Below are 16,190 nucleotides of genomic sequence, written 5' to 3'. Positions count from 1 at the left end.
TAGCTTGATATCTTTCGTTGTTACGTTTGTTTGTTTGGTTTTTATTCTCTTTGCTCCAATGTTCGAATATTTATTGCTTTTGTCTCTAGAATATTTGCTGGTGCTGCGGCTGCTGCTGTTGCCATTGCATCTACTTTGACCAAATGAATATTTGGAAGAGAATGAAAATCGCCTGTTTTATACAACGAAATGGTTGAAAAATGGTATTATATTACCGGCAACCAACAACATCAAGTCCAGAAATTCACGTTAAATTCCCGAAAAAGAGCAGCAACAAAAAACTCTGCATTCATTCAAACGTAACTTACATTTATGCTTTATCTTGTTCATGATGACCGATATTGCGAGCGTTTATTTTCGGGTTTTTTTGCGCGAACTTTTCCCTTTTGCTTAAAATGTCATCTCTGCTACATAAGTATTGTCTCCTTGCCATCTTGATCATTTCGGGTATGGAAAATATTTTATAAATTCATTTTTAGAGCTAAAAGAATGGAAACTACAGCATATGACGAGAAAAAAACGTCGTTGTCGAAACAAAAGCAACACCAAATTAAAAGTCAACCAAAAAAGCGTATTTCTGTCAACGAAACGCAATGAATTATTACGTCTACCTTTCTACCTACCCATCAAGCAACGAAAAAGAAAAAAAATTATTCATATTATATTTGTTTGTTCTTTTTGGTTTTGTTTTGTTTCGTTTTTGGCAATTATTATGGGTGAGCGCGGCCACTCACCGATCGATTCAAATCCAAGTACCATATGCATACCGTATTGCATGTGGCATGGAGATTAAGTTACGAGAGTTGATTTCACTCATCTCTCGTTCTATCTATCACAAACACACTTGAGCGCAACTTATCTATGGGAAGATAATTTTGATTAATTAAATGTCGCACTCGCTGTTCGATGCTGATGGTTCGTTTGGGTCATCATCACCGTTGTTGTTTGTTTGTTTCGTTTTTTTTCTTCGGCCGGTGAATTTATCGAGAACCCTGTCCAACATGCAGTGCATTTGCATTTTGTTGAAAATATCTCATTTATTTTCATTTCGACATGTTTCGACTGTCTCACCGTTTCGGGGCCCGGTCAGATTACATGGTTTCTTCATTTCTCTCTCTCTCTCTCGCTTGTATCTTTCTTCATTTTTTTTCTTTCCTTACACGTTTCGTTCTCATCACTCACTTTTTTTATCAAGAATTTTCTATTATTTACTTTCAATGATCACTTCAATTTTGAATTTATACAAAATAAAACCAGCGGTGGTTACAATTCACGGGGTTCTTGTTTGCATCTTTTTTTTTGTCTTTCTATTTTAAAAGTCACACAACAGTGCCAAGGTATGTGTGTGTGTGTGGCGCTCACGACGACTATCAGCTCATATTTTTTTCACTAATTTTCTTTTTATTTAAATATTATGTACTATTCAACACATTCATTTATATGTTGATCGTTGCCATTAAATGAAAACAAAACATAAATTTCTGAGCTGGTGAAGAGAAGAGAAAAAAAAACATGGAACAGAACAGCGATAATCATCGCACCAAATGACCAAATTTAGAATTGAATGCCAAAATGTTTTTGTTTGAAAATAACTTTTGTCATAATTGAAAATGATGTCATTAATTTCACTCATTTTCTCTGTTTAGCTCTTTTTTTCAGCTTCCTTGTTCCTTGTTCGCCATGTCAAATTTGTGATATGGTAATTTATGCAAAAATAAACAAAATCATCCATTCACTTCTTCACTGACGCAAGAATAAAACTAAAAATGTGTTTATTGAAAAATTAGGCGATTAAAGTTTTCCAACGATCGTGTTGCAGCGCAACGACTGTCACTTTCGATTAAATTCAATAATAACTTTTAAGATTTTATTTATTTGCAAACTTTTGTTTTCAGTTTTCGTTTGGACGCGATCAAGTTGAAAAATAAAATACAAGAAGCCAGGGTTACTCTCATCACTAATCCAGTATCCATTTTTTCTTTTTAAATCCATCGTCTTTTTGTAAATTCTCAAGAAATGTGGCCATTATGCAGACTGTCATCTCTTGCAAACAACATATAAAAAGAGCATTTGACTTACCTTTTGGTTTTCGTGGTTTCCAAGAATTCGGAAAAATTCGAGACAAGTCAATTTGGATGAGATTCAAATATTTATGTGCACCGATTTTCAGAAAATAAAAGGTAAATGAACCTTTGTTCGTTTTTGGAATGATTCATCGATGAACGCACGAATTGTTGTGGAAAGGGAAAAGAGTATTATTATCTGTAACCAAGCAAAAATCTTGCACAAAAAAAAATTGAATGAAAAATCGAAAGAAAATGTTCAAACACAAAGAGACAATGCACATTTTGCATTCATGTGTTCATCCTTTTATTTGGAATGAAGTAAATAAAAAGATGTAACAAGAAGACAAAAGCGAATGTAATTTGATCCATTTTTTTTGGAATGTGTTGTTGGCGTAAGTTAATTACGCGTACGGATGAGAGTGCATTCAGCATTTGATGATTGAGTTTTTAGAGAAAGAGAGAGAGAGAGAGAGCCATCATTGTCTGCCATCACTTTGGATTAAAATATTTGGTATATGTGTTCGTCGCATGTGGAATCTAGTGTATTCAATTCGCTTGGATGAACATGAATGAGCATGAAGTCTGCTTCGTATATACCATAATCATAGAGAGGAGAAAAAATTGCAGGCACATGGTAAAGGCATCGCAAATAATAACAAATTCGAGTACTTACGCTAGAATAGAGTACAAATGACTCCTTTTACAAGCACACAAAAGAGCAATAAATGGCCTTTTTGCTCTGGTAGAATATTGTATTGGGATTTTTCTCGCTTAATAATCTATCACAGCCGCTGGAATTAGTTTGCAAAGGTACAATGAGCATACAATATTCGGTGCGTATCCCTCTAATCTTCTAGCGATGGTCTTATTCGAAAATCTATCCTTGAAATGAAGCAGAGATCAAGTTTTAAATTACATGCATTTGAATTTGCGATGCGCATCAAAATAGAAAACAAGAATCTCGTTTCGAATGGGCGCACAGAGTACACTTACCACTTGCCATCCCCTCTGTAGCCCGAGTAAATTCTTCTAAAGGTCGTTTGTTGATGAAGGGAAACAAAAACATCATCATCAATATAATCTAAATTTGATTACCACAAATGCAAACACACACACACATACCAGTTCCAGTGTCGAATTTCACATGACACCAAAACAACAACAATAACAATAAAAATTCGAATACAAATTGCAATTCGGTAGCAAAATTTAAGTGCACATCGAGAGAAAATCACAATAAAATGTACTAATATTTTCATTACTCTTCACAAATCGAAATTCATGCGGATAAGCAGCCCGAACAGCGTAAAAAATATGAACGGAATCACCCTCGTGATATAGACAGATTACGGGTGGCTCCAATGTTATAAAATAATGCAGTGCGTAGCAGAGGAATTACTGTGGTGTGACTGATTGAAAAAAAGAAAGAAGAAGCAACCGTTCACAATGTGATTCATTTTTAACAAAGGGTGCGACACTACACTCATTGAAGACGTACTGCATCCGTGTGCAGCGAAGCTGAAATTTATATTTTGGCATAAAATATCCATCTTCCGCCTCTTGAAAATTGAGAAATGTGTTTTCACTTCAAAATTAAGATTTTCTTGTATTTTCGAAAATAATTCAAAGTTTGCCAATTTCAGAATGCTCGATATACGAATGATTGAGAAGAATTGAATGAAAAACAAACGATAATTTTACAGTAAAATCTGATTTGTCGATTGAAAACAATTTCGTGAATGACCAATGACCAGACGGATGTCAAATTACAGTTGCTGATTGTGAGATGGATTCTTTTTTTTTCAATACTGGTGGGGTTAAACGAAAGATATGTAATTCGAAGGATAATTGATAATGACGTTGAGCCCGTACATTCTGGTTAGAATGTATCATTTAAATCAATGGACGGTTGGCACACAGTAGCAATCATTATTATTAGTTTCAAAATGAATGATAGGCACGCTCATAATTTTCTCATCCTCCTCTTTCAAACCGCATTCGATTCACTCGCTCACTTGTTCACATACAAACATATCAAAACCATTATGTTGCATGATTCAACATCATTTATATGATACACATCAAAACTGAAAAAAAAAATACCTTTTGTTCAAATTCGAACAGGTATCATCATCATCGTTGTGTATATACTTTTGTGGTTGATACGATAATTTATCTTTTCCAACATTTTGTGTTGTTCCGAATATAATGGGGAGAAAATTTCAATTTTCAAAAAAACAAACAAAATCCACACACAAATGATTTATATTACACACGAACAAAGTAAATAAAAGCAAAAATAGTGCAGTTTGACTGCATTAAAACAATTTGTAGATTAACTTCTTTAATAAACTCTCGCTTTAAATTGTATATTTCTTACGTATTCAAATTCAAATTGGTCTACCGTTTAGCTACTTCATCATCTCGTTAGTTCATTGTTTCTTTTCTTCTTTTTTTTTTTTGTATCAAAAAGATTCTTTTATTTTCAAAGAGGAAGCAATGAGAGTTGAAAAAGAATGAAACCGATGAAAACCCGAATGAGTAATGTTACCTACCTGTCGAGGTCATGATTTATCGAACAAAAGGCCAGGTGACAGATATCGTGGTGACACTGACTGTTGTGCCCGGTGAAAACAACCTACACATTTCAAGATTCTCGTCTGATAAGATCAATTTTAATTGGTCGAAAATTTCCTCGTAAAATCGATATTCAATGTAGTTCTGTCATCGACAAAAGTCCAACTGTTTCAATGAAAACGTTATATTTTCAAAACCTGAAAACTTATTTATCAATCGAAATTATTTGTTGGTTGTATGTTATTCAAAATAAATGGCCAATATCGTTTGTCATTCTACAAATGGTCAATTTTTATTACGTTATATCCAATTTCAGTTTTGCATTTTAAATAGAGAGATGTGTTTTTGATTTATTTGCAAAAGGAATCACTTCTCATAAAGAGAAACCGAAAAATTGTCATTAAAAACAAAACCAGAAAGATTATCATTATTTACTAATTTTTTTTTTTCAAAAAGAATTGCACAAAAAGCATTTACATATCTTAAAAATATAAATGTAATAATGTCCAGAATTGAATCTTGGCTAAGTTTATAAATGTGTTTTTGTTCTCTTCATTAAATGAGAATGTTCTTTCGTATACATTAAATGAATTCGATTCAGTTTTTTTAAGTTGCGCCCTGCAGTTTCTCTAAAATTCGATCCGAAAAAGAAGTGTGTATGTGAAAAGTAACAAATTTATTCTGTGCATTACGTTCAAAGCATTTTTTGGCGATGCAAATTTCTAAATTAAAAAAAAACTTCTCAAATAATTTTTTGTTATTTTCACTGGCTAAAAGTTATTTATAAATAATTTATATACTTAATTCGATAGTTACGTATACATACGAGACTTAATTTGTATACAAATGTTTGCTTGAAGATTATTCTAATATTTGATATTAGACGTCATTTCGAGAAGACAAGACTCCCTTTTTGAAAACCTTCGCCATGAAAGGAACAGTTCCCTTCCGAGCGATTTTTCTACAAAAAAGGATGACTTTTCCTTCGTTTCACCAAATGAATACTCATTGATTTGATTATTGGGTCGAGTTGTCTAAATCGATTGTATTTGTTTTACCGCCGCTTTACAGCTCCTCCAGACACCTTGTATTTGTCAGCATAATGCGAAGCAGACGCCAAACTTGTCTAGCTGCATTTTCTAATGCTCCCGGCGATTTGCCTTTGAAAAGATCCATATTGGGCAAAAAATAGTGCGGACATCGTCGACACTGTAAGCACGATATCAATTGCATAAATATACCGTTTATTCGATCGGCGATACAATTATCCTCCCATTCGGCTTCGCGCGGATGTTTTTCACATTCGTATAATAGCAACGTTTTCATATGGTACGACGTGACTGGATTGCCCGGCAAATCTAAATGTCGATCGCGCAACGTTTTCAATATACTCAAACAACGTCGACGGCATGCACCTGTAGGTTTGTTCATTGCATTAATTTCACATTTTACAGTGATAAAATAAAACCAATGGAAAAAAAGAAAGAAAAACGGAATTAAGACAGACCGAATAAAAATGTGAATTAACAAAAATAAGAAATTAACATTGAACCGAACGAAATAAGTTTATCGCACACACGTATTAATTGCTATGCAAAAGGAATTTCTCTGTCGCTGTGTCGGAAACAACACAAAAAGTTATGCGTCGAAAATTCGATTTTATTCAGTATCTCATTTTATCAAAAAGGTCGCAATGTGCCAATGGAAATAATAACGTTTTTATGTGTTGAAAATGTTTCAGCTGGTTTTTTTTTCTGGATGTTTCTCGCGCATCCAAACACTTCAAATAGATTGAATTCTACAGCAATTATGCGATGAAATGCCGAACAGCGTTGATTTTCATCGGAACAATATAATAGCATATTCACCACAAATACTTTTTAACACCGACGAAAAAATTCAACCACAAATGACTCAACTCCGCTTCAAATGAATGTGACATTCCGAATTCATCATTTCCGACGTGTAAGTGAGATTGAAAAAAAAAATAAACGTTGCATATTTTAATGGTTAATTTTAAAAGTTATCTTTGTTTTTATTTTCTTCTGTTGAGAATTAAGCTTACAGCCGCGAGATTGCTTCGTGTTGTCAGGATATTCATTGGTCAGTGTTTTATCGTTGTTTTTATTCACATTTGCAACACATTTTTGGCCAATAAATTTGACGAAACCACATTTGCATTTTCGTTTCGCTGCTCCACTCCATAAAAAACATCACAATTCACTTAAATATTGCGATAATGATTTAAAAGTGAAAGAAACTTATTTTATTATGGGACGATTTAAATGAGATCGACTTTGCGTCATCGGCGACTTTGAATTCATTTTTCGTTCCCATGAAATAATTTTGCGAAATTAAGAAAAATGTCAAAAATTATCAATTTGAATGCAATTCCCATTACAATCTTTCCATAAGAATTTGTCATCGAATTAAAACCCGTTCAATTCTGTTCGGCTTATTAGTCAATACGTGAATATTGCTTGAAGCAATAAATGAGGCGAAACTGGCTTTCTTCATTGATTTTTATGTGTGCGTGAAATGATTGTTTGATATTTATATCGTTGGATGTTTGGATGGTTGTGTATTGGATGCGTGCAGGCGCCACAATTTATTCGACATGCAAATTAATTGCTTATCGAAATAAATACGACAATAATAACCAAAAGTATGGCTAAATATGTGATTTTTATTGGTCGATTTTTCAATAATGAACAAGATCAACGAAACGAACAACAGTACAAAAACAATGAGATGGAGAAGGAAGAAAGAAAAAGGAAGGCCCGTCGTCATCATCGTGTGTACATTCGCTGAGCGATGTGAAATAGAGTGTTTGTCTCTGTGAATGCCATTGAATGCATAAAAAATTGACTAAATTTATTTATTGAAAACGAAAATTATTAAAAACAAACACAGCACACGATATGGAGAATACACAGTGCAGAGTGGGAGAGAGGGAGAGAAAGAGAAGGCGAAAGAATGGTATGAGTTAAGGTGAATTGATTTGGATGCAATATTCAAAATACAGAGAGAATGAAGGTGAGAGACGTTGTGTGCAGCGCATGTTTGGTGGACATCAACAGAGAGAAAGAGTCCCTGTTGTGCATCAAAAGGCGCCATATAGCATATATATATATATTCGTCTTTGATGCAATCCGCATAATTTAATCCGCTCCAAACCAAATGCATCGATGAACAAACAAACGAAAGAGAATCGCAGATCGGCCGCATGCAAATGCTCATGCAATGCTCTTCAGCAATAGAATTGCAATAAAATTCAACGGCAAATTCTTTCGCCTGGCAGCAGCCTTGGTGCGTTTGATTGTTTTATTTTCGCTTCTCAATTCCCTTATTTGCATTACTCATTTTTTAGTTATTGTTGTTGTTGCTGATTGCTTCATGTGCGCACCAGATCGCGAGAGATTTCTGGGAGATATTGCCAACCAAACTGATCTGTCAAACTTTCAGACTTTTAACCAGAAACCATGCAATTTTCTCGATAAAATAATTTTCATTTCAAGCAAACACACACACACACACACGGTTATTGTATTGTTCAGTTAAACTGCGGTTTCTGTTCTCTTTTGGCTGCGAATTGCATCGCTCGCAAGAATCGAGAATGCCTCTTTTTTATGGTTTGCTATTAAAGTCTGTACCATTTGTATTGTGTCGATTTTAATGCAAAACCAATTGCCAATTGCTTGGATATTATTGATAATTAATTGTACGGCATCGTTTGTTATCATGCCGATGTTCGATTTTGTGTGGTCTATCGGTCTTTGGAGTTTGCCGATTTCGGTTCGATCGAATTGATTTATTGAGAAATTTGTTAAGAAACTATTTAAATGTCATATTCGAAAGCGATTGGCAAATGCGCCCGGTTAATAAATCGAACGTTAAATTAGCCGATGATTATGGTGCTCGGGCTATTTGGTTTTGTGGTAAAAGAAATTATTATTTTAAAGTAAATACAATCGATTATTGGATAAGTGATTATTGATCTTTTACCGAACAAAAAGAAAACAGTATCCATTTACATGTGAATAATTTTTGTCTTTCGTTACAATATCGAAACAATTTCATTATTTTCCACACGGAACATATGACACGATGCGAATGTTACGGAATCATTGTTTCATCATAATGGATAGAATAGTGATATTACCTCATAGGACCGTATGGCAGATGAACAGAAATGCAACAGTCGCATGAAAATCATGAGCGATGTAACCGCAAGGCACATTTTGTTCTCCGTTTTTTTCTTTTTCTTTAAATTGATTTTATAATCAACAGATTTCTGATGATTTATTTATTGTTTGCATAATTTATGTAGCGCAAAGTCCACAACAATACCGTGCACATGATCGATGTGTACGGGGCCAAGATTCAATTCCGGCATCGAAAATTTGAGTTGGCTACAATTACAATCTAATTAATTAATAATACATAAACAAAAGCCGATAATTTTCGAGCATTATTTATGTGTGCCACACAAAACGAGCTCACTCACCATTGCATTGGCATGGTTTGTTTGCTCTTCTTTTTTTTTCGTTCGTCGTTTTTTATCGGATGCGATCTCTTGATATTTATTTTATCAGGTCGTTGATATAGCAAAACGATCATTTACTTTGGCCTGTGTGTGAAAAAAATATTTCATTCTCTCGATGATAATAATACCGTGCGCACGGCGGCAGAATGTGGTGTGCACAATGTAATGCCTAATGCAAACAACCCAAACGAAAAGCGTACAGTGTGTGTTTACGCGTCTTTTTTTTGGCACAACAACGTGCATTTAACGTCGATCAACAGCATTTTCTCGGTGTGGTGTGTTTTTTTCTGCTTCATTCGCCAAGAATGAGCCTTTTTTCACTCTCTCGAGCATTTTGCATTTCGCTTTGGCAGAATTTTTCAGCCGATTTAATTTTGTACGCTCAGTTTGCTTCGGCCACGTCTCTCAGCACATTCAGCTTAAGGCGATTTTACAAATTATAGCTTTAACGTTCTAAGGATATGTTGACAGTTTTTTTGTTGTTGTTACTACACATCTCTCTTTCACTCTTTTGCTTGTAATGCTCTTAGTTGGCATTGTTACCCTTCATCATTCGTCTTCTTTCTTTCTGTCTTCTTGTTTCATTCAGTTTCAAGTAGATCGAAATTTATGGTGCAGTTTGTATGAGCGCTATTTGCGCGCTCTGTTAAAATTAGATTGATCGATACGCACGAAAATTCTCTCTTTTTCTTAGGAAGAATACATTTTCTTTAAAATAGTATGTGCCCAGTGCATACACTCACACAAAAAAAAAAAATATCATGCAATATGAACGTTTATCTCGCTTATTTTTTTTCTTTGTGCTGCTCAAAAGATGCCCGTGATTGTGGCCGATTTATTTTTCTTGTTGTTGATTCGTTTACGTTAATATTCAATTAACAAAAAAGTGATCGGACCAAGTCGCACCATGGATGGTGGCCTTGCATATCGTATGGTTTCTAATTAAACTGACGTCATTTTTACCTCACGACAAAATACATCAAAAATGCATATCTTTTATCATGATCTCAATCAATCTTTTTGCTAAACATACGTAATCGATTTTGATCGATTGATCGAAGACATACACTCATTGTCTTAATTTCAAGAAATTAAAATTTTAAAACCAAAAATGGTTTTTATTCAAATTTTATTCTTTATCTGATTCTCTTTTTAAGATTTTTGCTTTTCTTCTTCCTCTCAAAATCCCATCCTCGTTTCAATTCACGAATGCGCACCGTTTTTATAGTTAAATTTTTATGATCTATTGATGATATGTGTTCGCCCGTATAAGTGATTTGTTTATTATTGTCGTGATCAATGCACACTTATTGTCGTTGTGCGCCTTGTTCTTCATTGTGTTGTAAGTCACTGTACGATTGTAAGCCGTTTTTAAAAAGCAATTAAAATCGATTCAACCCGAAAAAACCTCAAATATAATTTATGGGCTTGTATGGTCTTTTATTCGGATGTTAATAAAAATTTATTGATGGCTCCAACAGCGACCACAATCCCCTGTTACCTGTGGTAAAACGCTTCTTTTTCATTCTTAAATTTGGTGTTTTTTATTTCAGATTTTTAAGTGGATTTTATATTCAATCAAACGCGTACCATTTTCACACTGTTCATCATCGTCCACTCTCTATAACAAGGAGCCACTTAATTGAATACCGAGCCGATTGTGCGTCAGAGTGGGATTAGCGAAATTAATAATTTTCCTAAATGATTTTGGCGTTAAACGATTTCGAATTGTGGTAGCTCCAAATAAGGTGGAAGAAAATATCTCACTCTGTACTCTATTGTATTGCAATTTCGGTGCGAAAAAAATGGTCGATGCCATTTTGCAATTCGAAACGGTTGTCATGATTACATTAGAAAAGTATTAATCGTTCTTCATACCCGTTAATTCACCCACAACTTGGCGAAGATGAAAGACAGAGTCTCATCTAGACGTTGATAGTGAACTTTGCAATTTTATTGCTCTATCGCATGCTCACCATATCGTCATCATATATAATAATTGCAAATTGCGGATTACCTACTGTTTTGCCTGTCAATTAGCAATATTTTGTGTAAATTTAAAGTTTATTTTTGAACCTGTCTTGTTTGCTGCAATTAGGAGACGAAGAGAGAGAAAGAGAGAGAAGAGAAAAAGCATCGCAAACATGTCAAGAATTGATATTTCATTTTCTGTCGCGATATTTCGCCATATTGCACACATGGCACAAACATCATGCCGTTTAATCGAGACTCGATCTGCCGTTTTAAATGAATGCTAAAAACAAAACAAAACGACGAATAATTTTCGCATTGTACATGCACGTTGTTTTAAATGGCGTGTGATATAATTGATTTGTATGCACATTTGTATGCACATTTAGATTGCGTTTAGACGATTCATAATCATATTTCAGTCATTAACGGTGTAAAACCACCAGGTCGATCGTCTTTTTTTGTCGTTGAAAAATGTAAATATAGCGACGATCGAGAGAGAAAAAAGTTGCACCAGAGAATAAACTGGTTAACATTGTAATATTGCAAACATTGACTGGCGAATGAAATGACAATCAAACCATATTTTTTTGCATACGCCAGCGAGAGGGAGAGAGAGATAAAGAACGAAAAAGTCAAACGGCGACCACGAACGAAAAAATACGACATATCCATTTACATCAGATAAGAAAAAGAAGATTTTTTTTCAGAGATGCAGAAAAAAATGGTAAAAAGAATGAGAAAAAAAATAACCAGAACGCAAGAGAAAAGAAAAATGTCCACTCGCCTGTTATCTGATCGACGGTGTGCCGATCATGATATTTGTGTGGCGAAGACAAAAAAAAAAAAAACAAACAAACAATATTTATCCTATTAACGATTTTATTCTCTTTCTCTGACCCATGGGAATCATAATCATGAGAATCGTGGCTTTTTTTCGCATAGCACACACTATTTCCGAATCGCGCGCGCACAATTCTCACAAATATAAATTGAATAGATATTTTTGTGTCGAAGAGAGTAAATTCGGAGCAATAAATTTCGAAAAGTCGAACGAAACAAACGATATGAACGAATTTAAAATCGCCCAAGCAGTCAAACCATTTCAAACGAAATGTAACTTGATTTTTGTTGTTTCTGTGTCGATTGACAACAACGACGACGACATTGAATGAGGTATAAAAAAACTGTCACTTTGAATCTATTTCGTTATCTTTATGATATTGTTGGATGTTCGGTTATTTACATATTATTGAATTTGATGCACAGGTATAATAGCCGAAGTGCGACCATATACAGTGAGAAATGCTCGACTGAATTACTTGCGGTCGCGTGAGTTTTAGTTCTGTCTGTCGTGTGTGTGTTTGCTGCACTGTGTTGGCCATATCACAGTGTCAAATGTGGCAGATGCAAACAGTAGATATATACTTGGTTGCCTTCTTGCCTGTTTTGCTTGTTTTTGGTTTAATTGAAAACCATTGACGATGGTTTTCATCGCGCTGAGCAATTTTAATGAGATGAGTTCTTAGCCACCATGGCTTGCCAGTTCTTTCTCTCTGGCTGGATAAAGAAAAAAAACGAAGAATGTGCGCGGGTTGACGAACGAACGAATTCGAATGCATCGAAAGTGAAACGAGAAATGTGAGAAACAGAACAATGACGAGAAAGAGAAAGAAATCGAATGAAATCATATTACAGGTACGAGATGTGATTTTATGAAAGTCATAACCGTTTTCAATGGTTGTCGTCATTTTATTCTTGATAACAACAATAATATTCAAATGATGTGTGTACGAGAGATCATCTCCGCGTTGAGTGAGTGTGGAAAGAGAGAAGAAAAACACATATAGGAAATTGGTTTTGAGATAACGTTCGATTTGTCGTACGCACAGTCGTTGTCCACTCAACGTTGTTGCTATAAAGCCATCATTTTTATTGGCATTGGTTTGGAGAATTGATAAATATAAAGTACGTAATTAAACGACATCTTGTTAACAAGCTTATGAAAATCGTAATTACATTCGATATTTTATTTGAGAATAAACGATGAACACACTCAATATTACCTTTTTTCCCTATTTATTATTATTTGAATCAATGAGAAAGAGATTCAGATTTCTCTCTCTCGCTCTCTTCGGATTCTCTCATTATATGGTTCTCTTTCTCTTGCAAGTGGGGAGATCTATGTCGTTTCTGTTCCTGGTGATGATTTTTCAATTTCTCGTTGGCGTTTCGCCCGTTTATCTCACGCATTGTGTTCAGATTACGAAAATATTAACTAATTGGATATTCGTTTCTTCTTTGTGTGGTTATGGTTATTTTATTTAATGACAATTTTTCGTTTGCCGTCGGGGTGTGACTTTGTGTATTCTTCTTCCTTCTTTCTTTTTTTCCATCGTTTTATAACTTTTTGATATTTTTCGCCATAAAATTGAACAAGCAACATAATTATGAGATTTTGTCAAATCAATTGCACTCTTTTGGATCTTAAAACGTAGTTGCAGCTCATGAAAGTGCATCCGATGTAAATTGAATGTTGATGGCGAGTACATTTCACTCAATTCGAAAATTGATACATTTAGAAAGATGCGTGTGCCATTGGCTTAGGCGGCGATTTTATTACATTCATTTTATAGATCTATTTTACTTCAATGTCTTCTTACAATGTTTGTTTATAGTTCAGTACCTATTGAGGCGAAAAATGAGGTCGTTGTCGACTTTAATAGAATTATCATAAAAACTATTCATTTTATAGCACAAAGTATTATATTATTTTCGTTAATTACGTTAAATCCTTTGAGAAAATTCAACCGTTTCTTTTTGTTCAAGAAATTCAAACGGAGCTTCGATTATAAAACGCTTCAATTAACAACGAAAAAAATTATTTTGTAAAAACACCGAAGAGGAAAATCGTTGTTCTCGAGTTTCTATTGTTGTTTGCTAAACATTTGGTCTAAATCTTTTGTTTGTGAAATAAATAAAGGAGTTGTAATTTGGAAATTTAATCCCACATCGCGCATAAAATGTCTGTCTTCTTTCATTGACGGTTTTGAAGAAGGAAAAAAATCGTCCGTTCGACGAATTGAAATGTGGTTTTGCTGGATAGTTGATTGAACTACATTTTACATTCATGGATCGAAACGAGAATAACATTCCAGTGAATTGTGATGATTGAAATCAAGTTCGTACGGGTAAATATTTGATTCAAAATTGAATTGTGTAACGTGTGTTTTGTTTTTGATATTGACGTCGGTTATTCAGGACAGAGGAACCCTTTTGCTTTTGTTTTACCTCACACATGAAATAGATTAACTTGAAGAAGAAAAAAACAAACCATGTAATAATCGATTTTCGGCTTCGTTAAAACTGAGAACCCATGCGTCGCCTTCCATGGCTGAATTTTTTCCTTGCAGCGCAATGCATTCCTTCGACAGCATGTCAAAACCTTCGGTTTTAACTTCAGTCACCAAATTCGGATGCGGCCATGGAATCGATGGTATTGGCCAATGTGAAGCTGATCTTGGCCAGACTGTAATTACAAAACACAACAAATCCATTAGATTTTATGTCGGATTATCACATAACAACGCTCTATTAGTATTAATTGTATAATTATAAGTCACATACGTCCAGCGCATTTGAAAGCAGGAGTTATTTGCACAATAATTCGTTCTCGTATTCGTAATTTTACTTCGGTTGTGTCAGCAATCATCTTTACAATGTCACGATAAGCGCATTTATCGACAGCTTGTGCGACCAGTGTTTGAAATCGAGAACGAATTTTTCGTGCCGATAAATAGCCGCTGGCCGTTATGAATTCCACCCAAAGTGACATCGATCGCTTGCGGCCATCGCTTAGTTTCAGCACAGCACAACCGGGAAGTGTGCCATCGTCGACAAAATTCAATACTCCCATTTGATTTAGATAGATAATGATTTCGAATTCATTTGGTGAAATTACTTCGAGACCATCGTATCGGCCATTGTAATCATTTAGCGATGAAATGAAACGCGGCTCTTGTACTTCAACTTCTTTTAGTACATCCTGTACGATTCGGCATACCTCTTGAATCGTTTTCAAAATTCCGGATTTGCGCAATTGAACACGCTCACCGAAATATTTATTCATTTGATAAACCATTTTTGACTGTGCCGATATCATGTCTGATGGTACAAGCATTTTTTCCGCACTCACAAAATAAATGTTAAAACTTAACCAAAAAATCGGAGTGTCGCAAAAATTGTTCGGCCAATTTTATTTCCAATTTTTTTTTCAATTAAATTCTTATTGCTTCGCTTTTTTGTATGTGACAAGAATGCTTGTTTTCACTTTTCTTTAATTAACATTTTCAAATTATTCTGGCAACTTTTTAACACATTTTTTTGTCTTATGCGACACTTTTATTAAATTTATGCATTTGGCTGCGGAGCTATTAACAGACCATTTAAAAATGCGTTCAATAAATTTCGCTGAGAGATGAATAAAGAATTTATATTGCATATACGTTTTAAGCAATATGTAAATATTTTGTATTCGTTAATTTGTTCAAATTTTGTTTGGCAATTTTTTTCCGAATCTTTTTATCTGTCGTCGCAAACTGTTTTCTTCTTTACTCATAGAGATGAATTTAATTAGTATACGAAAATGATGAATACACCTCCACGTTTATCATAAATTTGTTCAAAGCAGAACGCGCGTTTTAATGAGACACAAACGACACAAATCTTTCTCTGGCCGGTACAGCACAAAAAATGTGAACACGGTTAATTTGCATAGATTTTGATATTATTATTTTTCTTTTAAATATATTTTTGCACATTTTTTTCATACACACATACACACTGAGCAATTTCGTTCTTCACCTCCAAAATGTAAATCGTTCGTGCAAAACTTGTGAAGAATAAACTAAAAACGATATGGTGAGCACACTTATTCACACGATATAGCGACGGTATTAAAACAACCGTACGTTGTGAAGTTCTAAAGGCCACTGACTTTAGAATCGTACGTCTACCGTGAATATGTATAT

General features: G+C 34.4%; 1 protein-coding gene across 1 annotated transcript; it reads right to left on the bottom strand.

The window, feature by feature from the left end:
- Positions 1 to 5,116: 5,116 nt before the first annotated feature.
- On the bottom strand, positions 5,117 to 16,190 carry LOC116344227 (protein mab-21). Its single transcript, XM_031772681.1, has 3 exons — positions 14,788 to 16,190; positions 14,495 to 14,689; positions 5,117 to 6,058 (listed from the first exon to the last, which is right to left on the bottom strand). Exons 1-3 carry the CDS (start codon positions 15,338 to 15,340, stop codon positions 5,709 to 5,711), a joined length of 1,098 nt encoding a protein of 365 aa, XP_031628541.1. The 5' UTR covers positions 15,341 to 16,190; the 3' UTR covers positions 5,117 to 5,708.

The sequence above is a fragment of the Contarinia nasturtii genome, unplaced genomic scaffold, assembly GCF_009176525.2.
Source record: "Contarinia nasturtii isolate CC-2019 unplaced genomic scaffold, AAFC_CNas_1.1 Cnas_scaffold_1037, whole genome shotgun sequence".
In the NCBI taxonomy this organism is placed as follows: Eukaryota; Metazoa; Arthropoda; class Insecta; order Diptera; family Cecidomyiidae; genus Contarinia; species Contarinia nasturtii.
This window is presented reverse-complemented; position numbering and strand designations above follow the sequence as displayed.